General features: G+C 37.7%; 4 protein-coding genes across 4 annotated transcripts in view; 3 read left to right on the top strand and 1 right to left on the bottom strand.

Annotated features, from left to right (window-relative positions):
- Positions 1–7,540, top strand: part of LOC108360210 (uncharacterized) — a 62,275-nt gene extending 54,735 nt beyond the window's left edge. Inside the window, exon 5 of the mRNA XM_017612419.1 lies at positions 7,452–7,540. Coding sequence (XP_017467908.1) covers positions 7,452–7,456 — 5 coding nt within the window. The 3' untranslated portion in view covers positions 7,457–7,540. The remainder of the gene's footprint in view (positions 1–7,451) is intronic.
- Positions 7,541–7,618: 78 nt separating this feature from the next.
- On the top strand, positions 7,619–9,546 carry LOC108360212 (uncharacterized). Its single transcript, XM_017612421.1, has 2 exons — positions 7,619–7,709; positions 7,771–9,546. The coding sequence occupies exon 2, from the start codon at positions 7,937–7,939 to the stop codon at positions 9,131–9,133; it is 1,197 nt and encodes a 398-aa protein (XP_017467910.1). The 5' UTR covers positions 7,619–7,709; positions 7,771–7,936; the 3' UTR covers positions 9,134–9,546.
- Positions 9,360–11,918, bottom strand: LOC108360211 (zinc finger protein 391-like). Its single transcript, XM_017612420.1, has 2 exons — positions 10,876–11,918; positions 9,360–10,814 (listed from the first exon to the last, which is right to left on the bottom strand). The coding sequence occupies exons 1-2, from the start codon at positions 11,767–11,769 to the stop codon at positions 10,188–10,190; spliced, it is 1,521 nt and encodes a 506-aa protein (XP_017467909.1). The 5' UTR covers positions 11,770–11,918; the 3' UTR covers positions 9,360–10,187.
- Positions 11,919–15,153: 3,235 nt separating this feature from the next.
- On the top strand, positions 15,154–17,338 carry LOC108360216 (mitochondrial import inner membrane translocase subunit TIM50-C-like). The gene is made up of 5 exons (XM_017612424.1): positions 15,154–15,524; positions 15,574–15,718; positions 16,257–16,785; positions 16,852–16,975; positions 17,040–17,338. The coding sequence occupies exons 1-5, from the start codon at positions 15,314–15,316 to the stop codon at positions 17,234–17,236; spliced, it is 1,206 nt and encodes a 401-aa protein (XP_017467913.1). The 5' UTR covers positions 15,154–15,313; the 3' UTR covers positions 17,237–17,338.
- Positions 17,339–18,205: the final 867 nt, after the last annotated feature.

Here is an 18,205-nt window from a genome sequence, read left to right on the forward strand (position 1 = left end):
CTCTTGTTAGTAGCCCGTTATAATCGCATTAAGGAAAAAAGTTGGGCGATTTTGACATTAGCGGTTTGTTGACATTTGTTCGTTTTTTACAATTTGGAGGTGACTTTTTACTGCAATTTTCGCTTGTGACAACGTGTGTACACATAAGGTAAAGAATAATTTATGTAATAAAACGACATGATTTATAGAAGAATTTTCGTAATAAAAATGATTATTCATGCGTTCAACACTTACGCGGTTTTCTGCGTTCTCTTCGTTGTATTCCGTCGTACAACAAAGATGGCGTCGAGATTTCGACAGCTAGAAAATAACTTTTTTTCTTTCTTTCGTTCGTGCGTGATCTTGTGTCTTTCGTTCATGAGCTACAGGTGTCGTTTTTTGTTTACGATTTAAGTCTACTACGTTCTGTATGTATGTATGCATGCTTGCGTTCGAAGCACCGTGCCAATTTTTCTGCACCAGAATCAGTGTTGCCAGAGACAAATGTCGTTTGGAGCTAAACGGCGGAAAAAGAGCTAAGTACAAGTAATAGTAGTGAAGAGCTAGATTCTTTTTAAGTTGAGCATTTATTGACGTAAGGTGGTTTTAACATTTTCCACAATTTTAATAAAAAACAACGAAGTTTATAAGTTTAAATGCTGAAAAAAACTTTCAAAATAGGAAGTGGGCGTGGTTATCGTCCGATTTTAAAAATGTTCGGCCATTTGGTATGCTGTACCAAGGCCAACTATTGTTCCAAGTCTGGAAGAAATTAGTGCAGCGGCTACCAAGATATACATATGTAATCATAAGTGGGCGTGACTACGCCCATTTTCCAAAAATTTATAATATTCTTATTTTTCGACTAAAAACCATTGCAAATATCAATTCTTAGTGAATAATCTTCAGTAGTTACTAAAATATCGCAGTTTTCGTATTTCTGAAAATTACCGTTATATGGGAGGTAGGCGTGGTTATTGTCCGTTTTTACCCATTTTCAATGCCATCCGTCCTACGCCTGAAAGAAGTGTACATACCAAGTACCAAGTTTCGTTAAGATATCTCAATTTTTACTCGAGTTATCGTGTGCACCGACGGACGGACGGACAGACAGTCACCGCTTAATCGATTTCTCTTTTCATTCTGATCATTTATGTATACATATGTCTATATCTATCTCGGTTCGTTTAGCCTGTTACAAACAACCTTTATGTGTGTGTTGTGCACAAGTGCGCTCGGGTATAATAAAGATCTAGCTCCAAAAGCACCAAACTGGCAACACTGACCAGCATCCATGCAAACATTGATTTATGTTTATGTTTATATGTATGTGATTATACAAGTACTACATAAGACCAGTATGTAATATATTTTATGTAACTTCATATGTAAATAAAGTCGAATTTATTTATTTATAACTTTATATTCGATGAGTTGTCTCTTTGGAATTATTCAAAAACATTTCAAAATGTTTACCCCGACTAATTTTTGTTAGATTAGAATCTAACCGTTAGATAGGTTTCATCCACTGTTCCACAACTGTAGAGGGAGCATGGGGGAAAATGAGAGAGAGAGGGGGACCATTACTATGTCAGATATGTCCGAACGAAGAATAGTCGGTTATTTTATACCCAAAATAATTGCAGTTTACCAAGTTATCTCCTGGTGTCCTCCTATAGAAAAATCGTTTTTGTAATGGTTTTGCGTGTATATCTCCAAATTGTTTGATGTAATCGGATAATTCATTTAGTGATGTCCCGGATATACTTTGAGTGTATTTCGTTTAAATTTTTATCCAAATCGGCTGATTACTATTCCAGATGTACATAGGTAAACAACCACGCACATAAGACCAAAAATAAAAAATAAAACGGTTCAGGGAAGCCTGGCCTTTCAAAGGCCGAGTGTAGGGGCTAATAGAGCTTTTAATGAAGATTTAAATGAAATATACATATGCATTTTCCATCACCGCAGTGCTGAGAATCTTTTCCTTGATTGAAACATTCGATTCGTAATACGTTAGTGTTTGGCTGAGCTCTCCTCCGATTTGTGGCGTGCGCCTTGATGTGGTCACACAAAGCGGAGGGACATACAGTTTTACGCGGACTCCGGACGGCCATTGCCTGCGTACTGCTAATCACTACACCACAGCGGTCACCAGTCTGCAGCTATGCTTGTCTCCCTCTATCACCTAAAATTTATATCCGCCAAAAGAAGACAGGCTGACAGGCGAACGGCGAATCCCCACGGAAACAACAATACTTCAAATCAACTGCAACGACCTCTAAAGTTATGTGTCAGGGATAACTAACTTTATAAGTCGGCTTGGAATAATTATATGTACATAGCTGTGGGTAAATATTCTGCCTTATCCTGAGCTACGCCTGAAAAAAATGTACCATGAAAATTTGTCATTCGCCCATAGTAAAACCATGGAAGCCAAAAGTGAAAATTGAACCGGTTCGGGGAAAATGAAACTCTTGATAAGGCTGATTAGCTTTAGAAAAGGCGAAACGCACTGAATTGAAAGGCGAAATATACTTTCCGTCCTTCCCATTTCTACGGACGTCCGAGTTGGCGAACGTACTTTCTTCAAGGCAACTACTAGATTCATACTCGCCGGACTCAGGCGGAACAATTCACAATACACCCATTGGCAGACAAGACTAAACAACTCGTCACCACATTTCTGCACAAACTGCTAAACCACAGCAATCCACTTGTTTTCCACAGCGGTGAAGTATGGATAGTCATTGGGAAGGCTAAAGAGTTCAAAGCAGAGACATAACTGTTATAAGAGAAAAAAAATAAAAGCCAACCAATAACTATTACATTAAGATACAAATTTTTCGAGTCATCTATAATTATTATTCAAGGACTTATATAATAAAAGTCCTTTCATAATGATTTTCAGAGAGATATATATGTTTAAGTCTTCAAAGACTTTTATTTTAAGACTTATATTATAAAAGTTTTTTCATAACAATTATCATTGACATAAATATTTTTAAGTCTTCAAAGACTTTTATTTTCAGGACTATATATATAATATAGTCCAAAACTAGTCCTCAACTGGCCCCAAAGTTCCAAACTGTTTTAGAACTGGGCCCCAACTAGTCCCGAACTAATCCCGAAATGGTCCTGAACAAGCCCCGTCCTTAACACTTAATAACGTTTTTCGCACTCATAATTATTATGAATAGACTTTTATAATATAAGTCTTTGAAGACTTAAAATTTTTTATCTCATTGATAATTATTATGACAAGAATTTTATAATATACGTTTCAAACTAAAAGCTTTTGAAGACTTAAAAATAGTTATCTCGCTAATAATTATTATGAAAAAGGTTTTATTAAATATAAGTCTTAAAATAATAGTAATCGATGATTTTAAAAAAATTTTCTCACATAATTATTATTAAGAGATAATTGTTTCGAAATTTTGGATGACTTTTTTAATACTCGACAGTGAAATAATTACTATTCTGGGTCTCTGGTTCAAAGATATTGAAGAGTTCCCTTCCAATGATACTACAAGTGGTCTGGGGATTTTGTTTAAATAGTCGCCATTCATCGATGCCAACCGTCCAAACGTAGAGCAATTAAACCTGGGGTCTCTCAGAGTGGTGCCCGCTCTACACTGCTGTTTAAGTTCTTCATATCCAAACTTCACTTCCACCTAAGTGTGCCCCGTGCAATGGAATTAATGCCAGAATCCACCCCGGTAACCCTGTTTTCCTACTTACAGAAGCATATGGATCCGTGTCTAATGTGCCTAATTTTTTAAATAGCCTAAGGTTGGACTGACTTCAATTAGGTTTAAGCACCTTACATCTTTTTTAGGTCGCAGTGCGACTATACCAGACGTAATAATAATAATGGATCGATGGCAAGACGATTGAGCGACCGGTTTTAAATATTGCTGCGCAGGGAATGAAGCTTCAAGCCTGCCAGAATGTCATGAAGCGAGGACCAAATTTTCTCAGCTAAGGGGCATAAGATCGGTTCCTTTGTGATGCCACTGTGGGGGGAACCAAACATTCTTCCAGGTACGTCGGAAGCCATTTCATCGATTATATATACCAGATCCACCCACAGACTATAGACTGGCTTTAACAGCCATTCACATTGAGTGTCAACATTTACCTTCAGCAACTTTTATCCCCTGAATGCTACTGTCGACACCAACTACCACCGCAAGCGACCCGCGTTACTTTGCCTCACTCCGTTCTGGATATTGCAGCAGATTGAACTCGTACATATCCAGAATCATCCTCGAGATACCAACAACTTACTTATGTCTATCACTGCGCCTTCACATGCCCACTCATGTCCACCGGTCAAAAAACCTGCAGTGGAATTCTGACAATCGCTGCGCTAAATTTCCATTGTCAAAATTCTCTAAATAAAAATCAGTGGGACCAAAAAGTACGCAATATGGAAAAGCAACAGATACAATGGGTAACCAACCAAAGCTGGCAGTATGAGGGGCAAGTAAATAGATGTTGCATGCTGATGGGCGCGCCTGCCTTTTGGAAATTTTTAGCCATCAAAATTAGCGATAGCGAATGCTGTAGTCCAATCTCGTCGAAGCTGCAGTGTTTAATAAGCTGCTACCATATAAGTGGCGGTGGCTACATCCGCTGCAGGAATCTTAAAAACTTAATTATAGCTTAAGAAAGAGGTCCTTGTAGAAAAGTTCGTTGTGCTCATGTGGAGTAAACAAAGTCAAGTAAACTGCTGGACTAAAAGGTTTTTCTAAATGCTGCAGATTTTGTCCTGCGCCAACCGCAAACAAAAAGTATTAAATAAAATTTAAAAGCCTAGCAAGCGTGTATGTAAACTGGACAACCAAAATTTAGAACTTACCACACTAGTGGACCAATGCTTTTCGAGTTTTACACCGATATCACAAGGAAAATGCCTCCCATGGTAAAAAATTTAGTATGTTGGCTTCGTTTTCAATAATTTGATTTCGAACATACTACTCGAAAGCAAATTCTCTAACGTGAAAACTTATAAATGCATGCATAATACATTCATATGTATTTAATTTACTTTTACTTAAGAGATGAACGGTGTGAAAAAATTAAGCACAATTCGAAATTAACCATTAAAAAATTTTTTTTTTTTTTTTTTTTAACAAAGCTTATATAATAAAATACAATATTATTATACAAACTAAAGAACGCAGCACTAGCTACATAGGCTTTCGGCTGGCCAGTGAGGACTTGACTGATTATATACGACGGAGAAGATCTGAGTCCTTAAGGAATTTATATATCTTAGAGACGTTACCATGGGAAGGATTCATTAGTAACTGTAAGGGATCAGTATGGTTAAAATTTCGCCGTCTATGAACTTCCAATTCANTGGTAGGCACAATAAGCACAGCGAAATAGATAGCGACCGTTCACGATGAGTGTTCGTCGGTGACTCCCTTTAAAAAATATTTTTTTTCTACCGAAGTGTTAAGAGCGAAATACACAACACAAGCGGCTTGACAAACCAAGCGAAATTTCCCTTTGCTTCAAGCCATTTGGGCTGTCTATGGGGTGTTTGAAGGTTTGACAAACCGCTTGAGGGAAATTTGAGCAAAAATCAAATTTTTTTGATTTTCTGGCCGCCATGTTGACGTTTGATCAAACCGCTTGCGATGTGGATGGTAAAATCGCCTCAATTGCAACTGAAATTTGACCAAGTGAAGACGTAAGGGAGAATAATGGTAGAAAACTAAAATGTTTTACATTGTTAACCGAAAGAACTGAAATTTCACCAAGTGAAGACGTAATGGAGAATAATGGTAGAAAACTAAAATGTTTTACATTGTTAACCGAAAGAAAACTAAAATTCTGTGCTTGAACGACTCATGTTTGCATGGTCTATGGCAAAATGGGAAAAGTATGTTTGACAAGCCGCTTGTGTGGTGTATTTCGCTCTTTAGCTTTTGTACGCAATGTACAAACGTGAACATGGCGGCCTGAAAATCGAAAGAGTTTGATTTTGTTCAAATTTCCCTCAAACGGCTTGTCAAACCTCCAAACACCCCCATACACAACACAAATGGCTTGAAGCAAAGGCATATTTGGTTTGTCAAGCCGTTTGTGTTGTGTATTGCGCTCTTTACGCACTCCGAACGTTCGGACTCAATAACGAAAAACAGCACAATAAATAATTGTATTACTGTGGCAACACTCCATAGCAAATTCGTTTTGACATTTGTCAGCCTGATGTAATGCGTATAAACTCGTCTTGTTTGTCAGCTTGTTGTAGTTTTACGTTTACGTATTTTGCTTCTTGTGCGTTTATTGTCAAATATTTTACTAAGTGAATAAACGATTCAACGTAATAAATAGAAGATTGCAGTGAAATTACAGTTTTATTTGTTTATCCGGATAGCTCCAACAGTGCTGCAATTTATACCAGAAGTTAAGGTCGCGTTGGAGGCCAGAGACCGTGTGTACACACATTTAAATGAAATATATATACATGTATGTATGTATGTACTGTCTTAAGATTGACCTCCGGACATCGTTGATCAGCAGAGGGATCTAAAAAATTTAACAGTCTAAAGGGGTAAAATTCTTGGGAAAATTTTAGTTTGGCATCCCCGGGGTACCAAAGTAAGGAGGTTATGGAGGATGGAGGGGGAATGTAGGGGGAGTTCTGATTGTAAATATATAGTTTTTTTTTAATTTATTGGAGACACAACTCACAACATATCGCTGCTTTACTAAACGACTGGCATAGCCCAATAAACGTGCAAAATTGAGCAAGTTGTACAGAATTATTTTTTTATTCATGTTCATATCTTGTTTATTTTCATGCTTAAAGCTTATGTAGTTTTCCCGGAAGAAGACAATATGCATTTCATTTTTTCTTTGGCTTAAGAGCAACTTAAATGCGTATTCTAAAAAAAAAAACCTTTTTTGAGTTATAAAAGTCTTTTCGTAAATGTGCGATATGTTCATTTGTATGTATTTGCACATATTACGAATATACCTATTCATGTGGTAAATAGCGAACATTTGGTTTTATCGCATCTATCTTGAGGCGGAACAATTGCTTTGTTTTCAAAAATAGACACATCAATTTTTACTGCTTTGAAAGATTTACAAGAAATTCTCCTGTGCTTTGCCTATTCCTCTGTTAACTTGCACTTGTGTGCGCACAGAACTAAATACAAATACAACAACCGCAATTGCAACTGCACAAAGAAACAAAGAATTGCATGTTTTTCGGCTTGAGCAGTTGGGCAATACTTGAAATATTTTCAGAAGGTAAAGATTTACTCAGACGCAACAATGTAGTTTTCGTTGTAGTAATTCATTTATTTTGAAATATTCATTCATAGTAAAATTTAAGTTTCCATCAGAAAGTAGCGCAATAGCAGTGTAAATATTTGCTTACCAACAAAAACTAAAAAAAGTAATTTCAAAATAATTAAATACATTAAACTCTTTTTTTTTAGATTGAAATAGCTTCGTCAATATGAATAAATCAGCCGACGACGCTTCACAAAAGGCCACGTCAACTCCACATACGGACGACGAGTCAATAACTACCAGTACCGAATCGGATTCATTAGAAACATGGACACTAGTAAACGACAAAAATAAAAAAAAGAACCCAGGTACAACCGATGTCGAAGAATCTACAAGCAATAGATTAGAAATATTAAGTAACCTTGAGGACTATGTAGCAAATGACAGCAAAGGGATACATGAAAGTGCTGAGTTCGTAACCGTTTTTTTGCATCATTTTCTTTAACTGATCAATTTATGTTGCAGATCTCGAACAGATGAAGACTCCAATAACGATGACATTTCCGAAGGCATCTCAATTATTAGCGAGAGCGAGAGTGCTGGGCGGGCTTCACCTTATGCAATTGCTGAAAATTTGAATAGCGCGGACTTAAAAAGCTACCCAAATCCCGACGATGTTTCCCCTGCTTCAATGCTCAGATTGCCCATTCACTTACCACAATCGTCATACTCAGTATGCTCAAGTGTCCACACTTTTGACGAAACCACACTTAGGCAACGACGTATCAGGCGCTCCAGTTCAAGTACAAATTCAGAGCGAAAAGCTGTAACGCCAAAAGATGCCAGCATTTTAGATGCAAATCCAGTGTATCCTTTAGTTCGTCGGAGTTTGAAAGGTCTTTTTTTTATTTGCGTTGTACTTGCAATATTGGCTTTCATTGGCAAACTGCGCAATCCAGATTGGCAACCATTTTTCGATACCAAAAATTTACCTGCTTTGGAGCAAAGGTTGACAGATTTAGAATTGCAAAATAATTTAATGCGGGCAGAAATTGACATTTTGTCCAAGCAGTTGAACTTTTTAAGTAGCTTGAGTGAGAGTGGTCGCTTTCACAAGGTCGAAGGGGGATCTAGGCGTCAACAGCGACTTTTTAAACAGACTGGAGAATGGATAATGAAACAAAAGGGAACCAATTCTAAAGAGCTGCCCATTAATAAAGATAGCGCAGATAACTCGCAGATCATCAAGGAGTTAAGAAAACCAATTAAATGCCCAAATGGAGAACAAGCAGAAAATGAAGGCATGAGTGTAGAAAATTCAGAACCAGAAATAAAAAATATGGACAATATTTTCAATGTCGATTATATGCAGCCGCTAAAGAATGCACCGCTTGACGAATCCACAACTAATCCGTATGTTAATGAGCCAACAAAGAATGCTAATAATGCTGACCCAAAAGCAGGCGAAACTGAGTTTAAAAATATGAACAAATATATTAACACCGAAAGAAAAAATTCGAAGGAGTATGAATCCCATAACTTCGAGAAAAGACAGTGGAAAAGGCAGAAAAATATACATCGGGAGAATGACGATGACTTTAGTGAGGAAGATGAGGATGATTCTGCGGAAAATTTTGGCAATAAAAAATTTTCTTCCAAAGAGAGTTATAACAAACACGACCGTAATAAGGAACGTCGCTATAATGGCAATACGAAGGATATACTCTCCGATGAGTCCGACGAGCAGTCGCGTAAGAGCGGTGAATGGCATGGTAAATTAATGCAGCAACGAGAGAACGCGCGGCGCCAAAATGAGTATAGACAGCGTAATAAAAACTGGTATATCGAACGGGGTAATAGCCGTGAGAAAATTCGTCACAGGAGGTGAGGAATTGCTCCGTGTATTCTGCATATAAACCAACCATGTACCAATGTACCATTTACTGCTTCAAATATTATCGATATTTTAATCAATTTAAATTTGTTTTAGTTGGTTATGTATTCTTGTTTACAGCAATCAAAAGTAATGTGGTCTATAAATTATTTTGTGATAAATTGTATTATGTACTACTTTATTTTTAAATTGTAAGTGTATCCTTCAAATGTTTTGTTTCTAACCTAGACTACGAATATATTAAGAATGAAATGTACAGAAATTATACCTACATACTGTGTATATATATGTACATGCATATACATAATTATATATGTACATATATTTAATCATACAGACACAACATAGTTTAAAATGTTTCCCCAATCTAATGTAAACGATTTAAATATATTATTACTGCAAACTATTTCATTTTAAAAATAAACTATTCAAAAAATAAAAAAAAATATCTCATTCTATAGCCAAAGTTTGCAAAGCTGGTTCCGTTGTTTACTATAAAATCAAAGGCACCAATCTTTGCACAATTGTTGAAGAAGTTGCTATGAGTTCCCTTGTTATGTCACATGTAAGTATAAACAACAACGTTTATTAGCCAGGAATAATTTGATTTAGAATTATTCAATAATTTAATTGTAAAATATCTAAGTTAAGAATTAAATCAAGTTCCTTGCCCAACTTAATAGCTTTTAAGTTCTAATTGAACTCTCTCGTTGTGCATACAAATTTAGTATATTAGTTTTTGAAATTTTGGTAATCGCTGCTCTTTTTACAATCATAAAGAAAATTGGAAATATAAATTTGGATTTGGATTTACATTACACAATAGCTTTTCTTAGTTAATGTGGTAAATAGTTGAATTATTTTCATTTAAATAAATTATTCGCTCTGTTTGTATTATTTTTTATTTAGGTACTATTTAAATTTTGTACATATATTTATGTACGCACAACTGTGCTACAAGATCTTTAACAGTGTTTTCCGCAAAGTACCAAATGATTCCTTACTGTAGAAATTTTTATTAGAAAGGATGCATTTTATATGAAACAATTCAATACAACTCCACCACATTGGATTTACATACTTTATGGTCAACAATTAATTCGGGTTCAGAATCATGTGTATGTCGGTGAGACATTAATGATGAGCGTCGCTTAAAACGTTTATTGCAGATTTCACACTGGAATGGACGCTCGCCACTGTGTACTAGTGAATGCCTCTTCATTTGTTCAGAGGTTGGGAAGCCGCGTTTGCAATGGGGACATTCGTATGGGCGCTCGCCCGAGTGGCACCGCTTGTGTGCAATCAGATTGCTCGAATATCGAAATTCACGCCCACATACATCGCACGCATGTGGTTTCTCACCGGTGTGGACCAACATGTGTTTTTTGTACCCGGATTTCTGTGTCATGGACTTCCCGCAGATATCACACTGGAACGGTCGTTCACCGGTATGTGACAGCATGTGTGTTCGTAAGGAGGATGACTGACGGTAAGATTTACCGCACAGATCACATGTATTGGGATTGTTTGGATCATGAATGACTATGTGTCCTTCGTATGCATTACGGGTCTTAAAACCTTCACCGCACAGACTGCACAAATAAGGTGTTGCGTCAGAATGCAACTGCATATGATACTTAAATGAGTTTTGATTACTCAGTTGTTTCCCGCATACCTAAAAAAAAATCAAATATATATTATAAACCAAAAATTATTTTAAATATTTTATATCGCACCTTGCATTGCAGATCGGGGTTTGGTGGTTTTGGTTGATTGTTCTTTTTTCGTATTTTCGGTGGTGGTTTAACTTTTACATCACCACTACTATCCCAAAAACTTTCCTGGTCATCTGCTTTTCTTGATCTTTTAAAATTTTCATTTATTTGTTCACATTCAGTGGTCTCTGACATAGAGCAGTCGGCTTGTGCAATATCTTCTATTTTTACCTCATATATCTCCTCATATCCTTTGTCTCTACCGTCATCCTCACTGTCTGTTTGATATTGATAAACTTCTTCGGATTCCGCAACTTCGTGCACCACTACTTCTTCCCCCTCACAGTTCTGCTCTTCATCTAAGTTAGTTTGTGATTGAACTTCTGAAATCGTTGCCTCCTCACCGTCCATGAAACCCTCTAGAACTGTATAAGCAACGTATTCCATATTTTCCACAGAACTTTTGAATTGTGCAGCCGTAGCCAATTCATGCAATTGATCGCCATCAATTACTTCGGTCTCCTCGTCAGCTTCGTGTTGTTGCATTTCCACAACAGAGTCCGCAGATTCGGTTTCAATGGTTTCAATAACACTGCCTCCACCGGTGTCGGCCATGCCAACCTCACAATCAAGTTCAGTGTACTGCCTCCGCAGCACTTCATCAGCCTCCAATACCATTTTCTTGAACGCGTATGATTTGGCCAGATTTCGTATACATCGCGTACAGATATGTGAAGGAAAGCTTTCAGCCTCATAATTCGGGAACTCCAAATTAGTGATGAAACTCAACATGGACGCCAACGTCCGCACTTCGCCCATAAATATGCCTTGCTTGTGCAACGATTTGTACTCCACGCACTCGCCTATGCATGCGCGACACACCACAACTTCGACTTCATTAGCCTCAGAAACCATATTTAAGTTCGATAGTCCAATAGTCCTCCAGACAGAAATACAAATTGATGTAAACTGTAAACAAATGAAGAAAAAAAATTCACAAAATACCACAAACGCGTTTACTACAAGACGTTTGGGGTGCGTTCAGTGCAGTCCCCCCTACCGAGGCGATTTTTTATGAAATCGCCTTGCCGGCACGGTACGTTTGACGATAATTCGAATTAAATAGTTTGCAACAATACGGCAAAGTTCGGCAAAGCTTGAAGTCGAAAAATAAATCGATAAATAAATAAATAAACTATATATTTTACATAACGTGTTTTATTTAATTTTTATAATTAATCATCTGACCAACACTGATATTACAAACATTTATTCTAACTTGGTGTTTACACAGGACAATTTTGTGAAGACATAACAATTTCCAATTTCCCCTCCAAGAGAACTGGGTATGAATCACGTAACTTTGAAACGATAGTCGTTCAAACGATATTGACAAAATGACCTCGTAAACACACTGATTTTTGCTTTTGTGTTACTATTGCGTATTACTATTACTGTTACGTGAAGCAAAACTGGAATCGAGTTGACGATATCGCACAAACGATCAAACAATTTTTATTTTTCATGAAGCAACACAATCTCGACACGATATCGCGCAGACGATTGTCGTCATACGTGATTCATGCCCTGTCATTTTGATCTCTGAGTTTCCTCTACTTTGCAAGTTTTTTGGACACATGAACACCAAAACTACCCATTTTTTAGAGTATTCTGAATTATAGATAAATTTTACAGAATTCGTAAAGATCTCATCCGATTTTTTGCCGAATTTTCTTAAATGAAATAAATTATGCACACTTCGATTCTTTTATGAAATTTTGAAAGAAAATCGGTAAAGAAATCAAAATAATTATGCTATATGAAAAATTTTCTTGCAGATTTGTTTCAGAATTTTCTGCGAGATTACGATAACCGGGGCGACTTTTATGGGTCGGGGCCTTCTAGTTTTCAAGATATTTAGTGTTGAAACTTTTTTTTCAGATTTTTTATATTATATATGTATTATATCTTATGAACTACACAATCGAGTAAAAAAAAGTAATGTGTGAAAATAAAGATAATTAATTTGTCTTTCAGTTCATGTATCTAATTTATATTATTTTTCATATCTTAAAGACCAAAATATTAAAAAACTAAAAAAAAACATAATTTTTTTTATAAAATGACCTTTTTTGAAGAGATGACGTGATTAATGCTAAAGAAATGTATTATTACTTAAAAAGTGCAAGTTATTACCTTTAATCTGGTATACATAATTTATTATGATCTGATTTTGAGGCTTAAGAATTCAGTGATAATAAAAAATTTAAATGAATTTACAAGCAAGTGACAATCTTACATTTACTGTAGTTTAATCACATGGGCCCGTAGTCATAGTCAAAATAAAGTCGACTTTAAAGTTAGTTGCAGCTTTTTTGAGAGATATCCCATTGAAAATTATGTCAAAAAGCTGCAACTAACTTTAAAGTCGACTTTATTTTGACTATGACTACGGGCCATAAGGTGCCCTCTTCTCCGGCAACGCAGATAGGAGAATTCTACTTAGTGAGGGTAATAATCCCTAAGTGCGCCAGAAGGCCGCCTACGCAGAAAAGTGTTCTCTGCAAAAGGTGTTCAGCCCCTTTCCTTTCGCAACACAGATAGGAGAATTCTACTTAGTGAGGGTAATAATCCCTAAGTGCGCCAGAAGGCCGCCTACGCAGAAAAGTGTTCTCTGCAAAAGGTGTTCAGCCCCTTTCCTTTCGCAACACAGAAAGGAGAATTCTACTTAGTGAGAGCAAAGAACGTAAATCTATAAGAGGAGACAACACGTTATAATTGTAGCGAGTGTGAACATCAGGAGCGTGCTTTCTCTTTTCATCCAACCGCAAAACGTATTTGGGCAAAAGATAAAGCACGCTCCTGATGTGTCCACTCGTTACAATTATAAGGTGTTGTCTCTTCTTATAGATTCACGTTCTTTGGTGAGAGTTATAATCCCTGAGTGCGGCCGCAGGCCGCCTTCGCAGAAAGGTGTTCTCCGCAAAAGGTGTTCAGTGCGCCCGAAGGCCACCTACGCAGAAAGGTGTTCTGCCCCTTATCGTTCGCAACACAGAAAGGAGGGTTATAATCCCTAAGTGCGGCCGAAATACTCTGTATAGTACGGACTGAAGACATGATGTTGTATATCAAATGAAAGCTTGTTTTATATCCTATTGAATTATGAAATATTTGAATATGTTTAATAAGGCAATTTTTAAATAATCATGTGATTGTTTAAATTTTTTTGTAGTTTTTTAGTACAATTGAATTTTTGCTAAAACCTTATAAACTGTATACAACATTTGTAAATCGCATTGTATGACATCAAAGATTTTGAAATTCGTGCTTTTGTTTTCAAGATATTTGGATTTTAAAAGAATTATGAATTTAATCTTTGACCCTTGGTAACTTTTGCAGTTTTCGTTTCCCATCAAAAAAAAAATATATACCATTATACTTGCTTCAGAAACCTCTATCGACGTCCTTGTTCAAAATTTGTCGCCCCAGTTATCGTAATCGTGCCGAATTTTCTTTATTTTTCACACAAAGTTCTTTACGAGCTCCTGTCAACCACTTCATACAATTTTCCTTGAAGATTCGTAAAAAAATCGTTGCTGAAATAAGATACTCCTAAATATTTCGTTAAGATTTCGGGAACTTTGGTTTCCAAGGTAGAAATTTTTTGATAGCTTCTGAAAACTCTTGACTGTATTTTGACTTTTGATTGGACATAACGGCCGTTCCTAAATTTTAGTGTTAAGCGCTGCGTTTTCCATTATTAACGAGTGTCAGCGCGCGCTATTCCGAAATCAACGGGGCATAATTTTAGACGTTTTCTCATTTCCTCTCGTTTTATTCTTGTTTGCTCTTTCACCTTTTTGTCCTTTCTCTCACTCTACGTCTTCTGCATCCAACTTCAACACGTAACGCCCTGTTAAAAATGAAAATTCCATTTGCTCGGCGTTAGCGCCGCACAATTAGGAAAAACATTAACCGAAGATTTTAGTTGATGATACGAGAAACATGCCACGACACTAATGACGGGTGGTTAAAAGCGTATTGTCTTTATAATTCTCTGGACGCCGAAAATTATTTTGTAACGCAAGGTAAGTAGTATATTAAACATCAATTGTTCAGAACGGTTTCAATATCCATATTTATCCAAAGCCTTAAGTTGAAATCTAAAATTTTATACATTTTTTAGAGCAAACCGTAGAACCATATGCTTTGAGAAAAATCGACTGTCGAATTTTACGGATCGAATCGAACTCAAAAGTCGACAAACAATGTAGTCGTTATGACTCGATTAATCGATCTTCGATTTAAAAAAAGCAGTTCTACTTGACAGCTGTCGGAAAATTCCAATACCGGTGCACGAGATTCAAGGTTTCCATTTATGTTTTTGGCCGGTGTGATGAAATAATAAGTGCGTCCAATACGTATTTTATCAATAAAAAAGGGTCAGCAGGTGGCAAGCATGACAATGGCGCAACGAGGAGTACTTGGAATAATGCACAAGCTAGGATCCGGCACAAGAGCGGCGCTCCAGTTTGCTGGGGTACACAATCGCCGGACGTTGAGTAATCACCTTTGGGGCGCAAGTCATAACATTTCCGATAGAATTACAGTGTTTAGGCAAAAGTCGGCTTGTCAGCTATGTGAACGTTTCTATTCTACAGAGAGCACAAGTTAGTTATCATAATTACAGAATGAACTTGTTTAATTTGAGCGATTTAGAAAAGGCAGCAAGCCCGGAAATTCTGTCGAAGTTGTTCCCCCAAACTGCACTTAATGTTGATGAGGAAACTGAACGTGAACGAAAACGCAAGGATGAGGAAGAGGCCAAGGAAAATGAAAAAGCTTGGAAGCGTATGAAAATCGGGTAAGTGACAAACATGTACTTGCATAACATATCGCCAAATATTCAAATGCTGTAATAACCTGAAGTTTGCCCTAGATAATAATATTGTCAGTGTTCATACATACGCACCACGGTATCTTTTACCATAGATCTTCGGTAAAAATTCTCGTATATCCATGGTAAAAATTACTGTATATCCACGGTAAAATAGCCTTTTTAACAGTGGATCCACGAAGAAAATTACCGTGGATCCGAGATTATCTATACCCAGGCGACGATATGTACATGTCACATAACCGCGTCCTGTTTTGGAGTCGTTTAAAAAAAAAAATATATACTGACTTTTACCGCAGATCTACATCAAATCACGGTGAATCCACGCTAATTTTTTGCCATGGATTTATGGCAAATAGACACTTAGAAATTACCGTGGATCCACCGCAAGTTTTCGCGGTAATTTTTTTTACCGTGGATATACGGTAATTTTTACCGGGGATTTACGGTAAAAGTTATCGTGGCGCGTATAAATAGACACTCCCAATAATATTTGTTTTTGTAGATTTGGAGTTTTTGGTGGAAGCGGTATAGCGCTTGTGGTGTGGGCGGTGTATGAATTCGGAAAGCCGGAGGTAGACGCCGAGGGACAGGTTATTGAAGATGAATTTAGCAAAAGTCCTGCGGTTCAACAATACATACAGCGGATGTGGAAGTCTTTGAACTACTATCAAAAAATGATACAAGAACCATCTCGCGATAAACTCTTGCCAGACCCATTAAAACCCCCCTACGTACAACCGCCATACACGTTAGTACTGGAAATGAAAGATGTCCTGGTACATCCAGATTGGACATATCAAACTGGTTGGCGGTTTAAGAAACGACCTGGTGTTGACCAATTTCTACAGGAATGCGCTAAGAATTTTGAAATTGTGGTTTTTACAGCCGAACAAGGAATGACTGTATTTCCCATATTAGATGCTCTTGATCCCAATGGATGTATTATGTATCGTCTAGTTCGGGATGCAACGCATTTTGTAGATGGGCATCATGTCAAAAATTTAGACAACTTGAACCGAGATTTAAAAAAGGTATTCCAAGCATAATAATACGTGCATTATGAAATAATGAAGTTAAATTTTATTTTTAACTTGTAGGTCATTGTTGTGGACTGGGATCAAAATGCAACCAAAATGCATCCTGATAATACATTCAACATTGCGAGATGGTTAGGCAATGATGACGATACTCAATTGTTGGATTTGATTTCATTTTTAAAAAGTAATCAGAATTTTTAACAAATATTTGATTTGTATTGTTACAAGCTCGGATTTTTTGTTTGCAGCCCTGGTAGCTGCCGAAGTCGAGGACGTCCGTGACGTATTACACTACTATCAACAGTTTGATGACCCTATAGCTCAGTTTAGAGAAAACCAACGGCTTTTGTTAGAGCAAATGCAGGAAAAGGAGCGCGAGGAACAAACTAAGCAAAAACCAATTGTGAAGAAATGGACCCCAAGTTTTCTAGGACGTTCGTCGTAAACTACATGATCATACCGTAATACCAGCCCTTCCACTTGCTTTGTAATACATGCTCATTTGCTAAGTTTTTATTAATTAAAATGAAAAGTTTTCTTCACAAAATTAATTTGTTGTTGTTGTTGTTGTAACGGCTACTAATCCCCGCTCGGGTCGGTTCATCTGTCAACGTTGTCCGTTTCAGCTAAGGGGAGGCCCAGGGAGTGCGCGACTTCAACAGGGTCTGTCCATAGGGACAGGAGTATCAGCTGGGTGGGGTTCTCAGGGCATGTGAAGAGGTCAAGTCGTGCCGAGAGTCATGTGGCGACTCTCCACATGCCGGGCATTGGTTGGGCACATCCTCACTAATTCTGCTCAGGTATGAGTTTAGCCTGCTACAATAACCAGAGCGAAGTTGAGCTATTGTGGTGCGGGTCTCCCGAGGCAGACAAAGTTCTGTCCCGTCCACGTCCGGCATTCACAGGGCGGGAGACTACATAACTCGAGACTGATTCCTTGTGAATGCCGTTCAGGGCCTGTTGGTAGGCTGACGGGTCCAGAGGTTGTTTAATGAACCTCTGGACTTCGTCCGACAGTTCGTGCCTTGCGAGGGCTCTTCTGCAAGCAGCTGTTTGCTAGGGTGACCACGTCTGTGGCTCCCCACACGGAACTGCTTGCAGAGCATTGCATTATGCTCCTTGACTGGGAGAATCTGGGCCTCGTCGTGTAGGTGGTGTTGGGGCGTCATCAGGAGGCGTCCGGTCGTGTTCAGGCATGTCTGTAGCTTCAACCACTGCGTCCTGCTAGTCCCAGGCGGCCACATAGTTTAGAACCCGCCGGCCAATTGCCTTGTATGTTGCCAACAACGTTTCGTTATCTTTGGCCCAAGTGCTGCCGGCCAGCGACTTGAGGACATTGTTGCGGCTCTGTACTTTGTTGACTATTGCGGTTGTATGCGCTGAGAAGGAGAGCAGACTGTCGAAGGTAACTCCG

The sequence above is a fragment of the Rhagoletis zephyria genome, unplaced genomic scaffold (assembly GCF_001687245.7).
Source record: "Rhagoletis zephyria isolate East Lansing unplaced genomic scaffold, Rhagoletis_zephyria_1.1 Rzeph_scaffold_00536, whole genome shotgun sequence".
NCBI lineage: Eukaryota > Metazoa > Arthropoda > Insecta > Diptera > Tephritidae > Rhagoletis > Rhagoletis zephyria.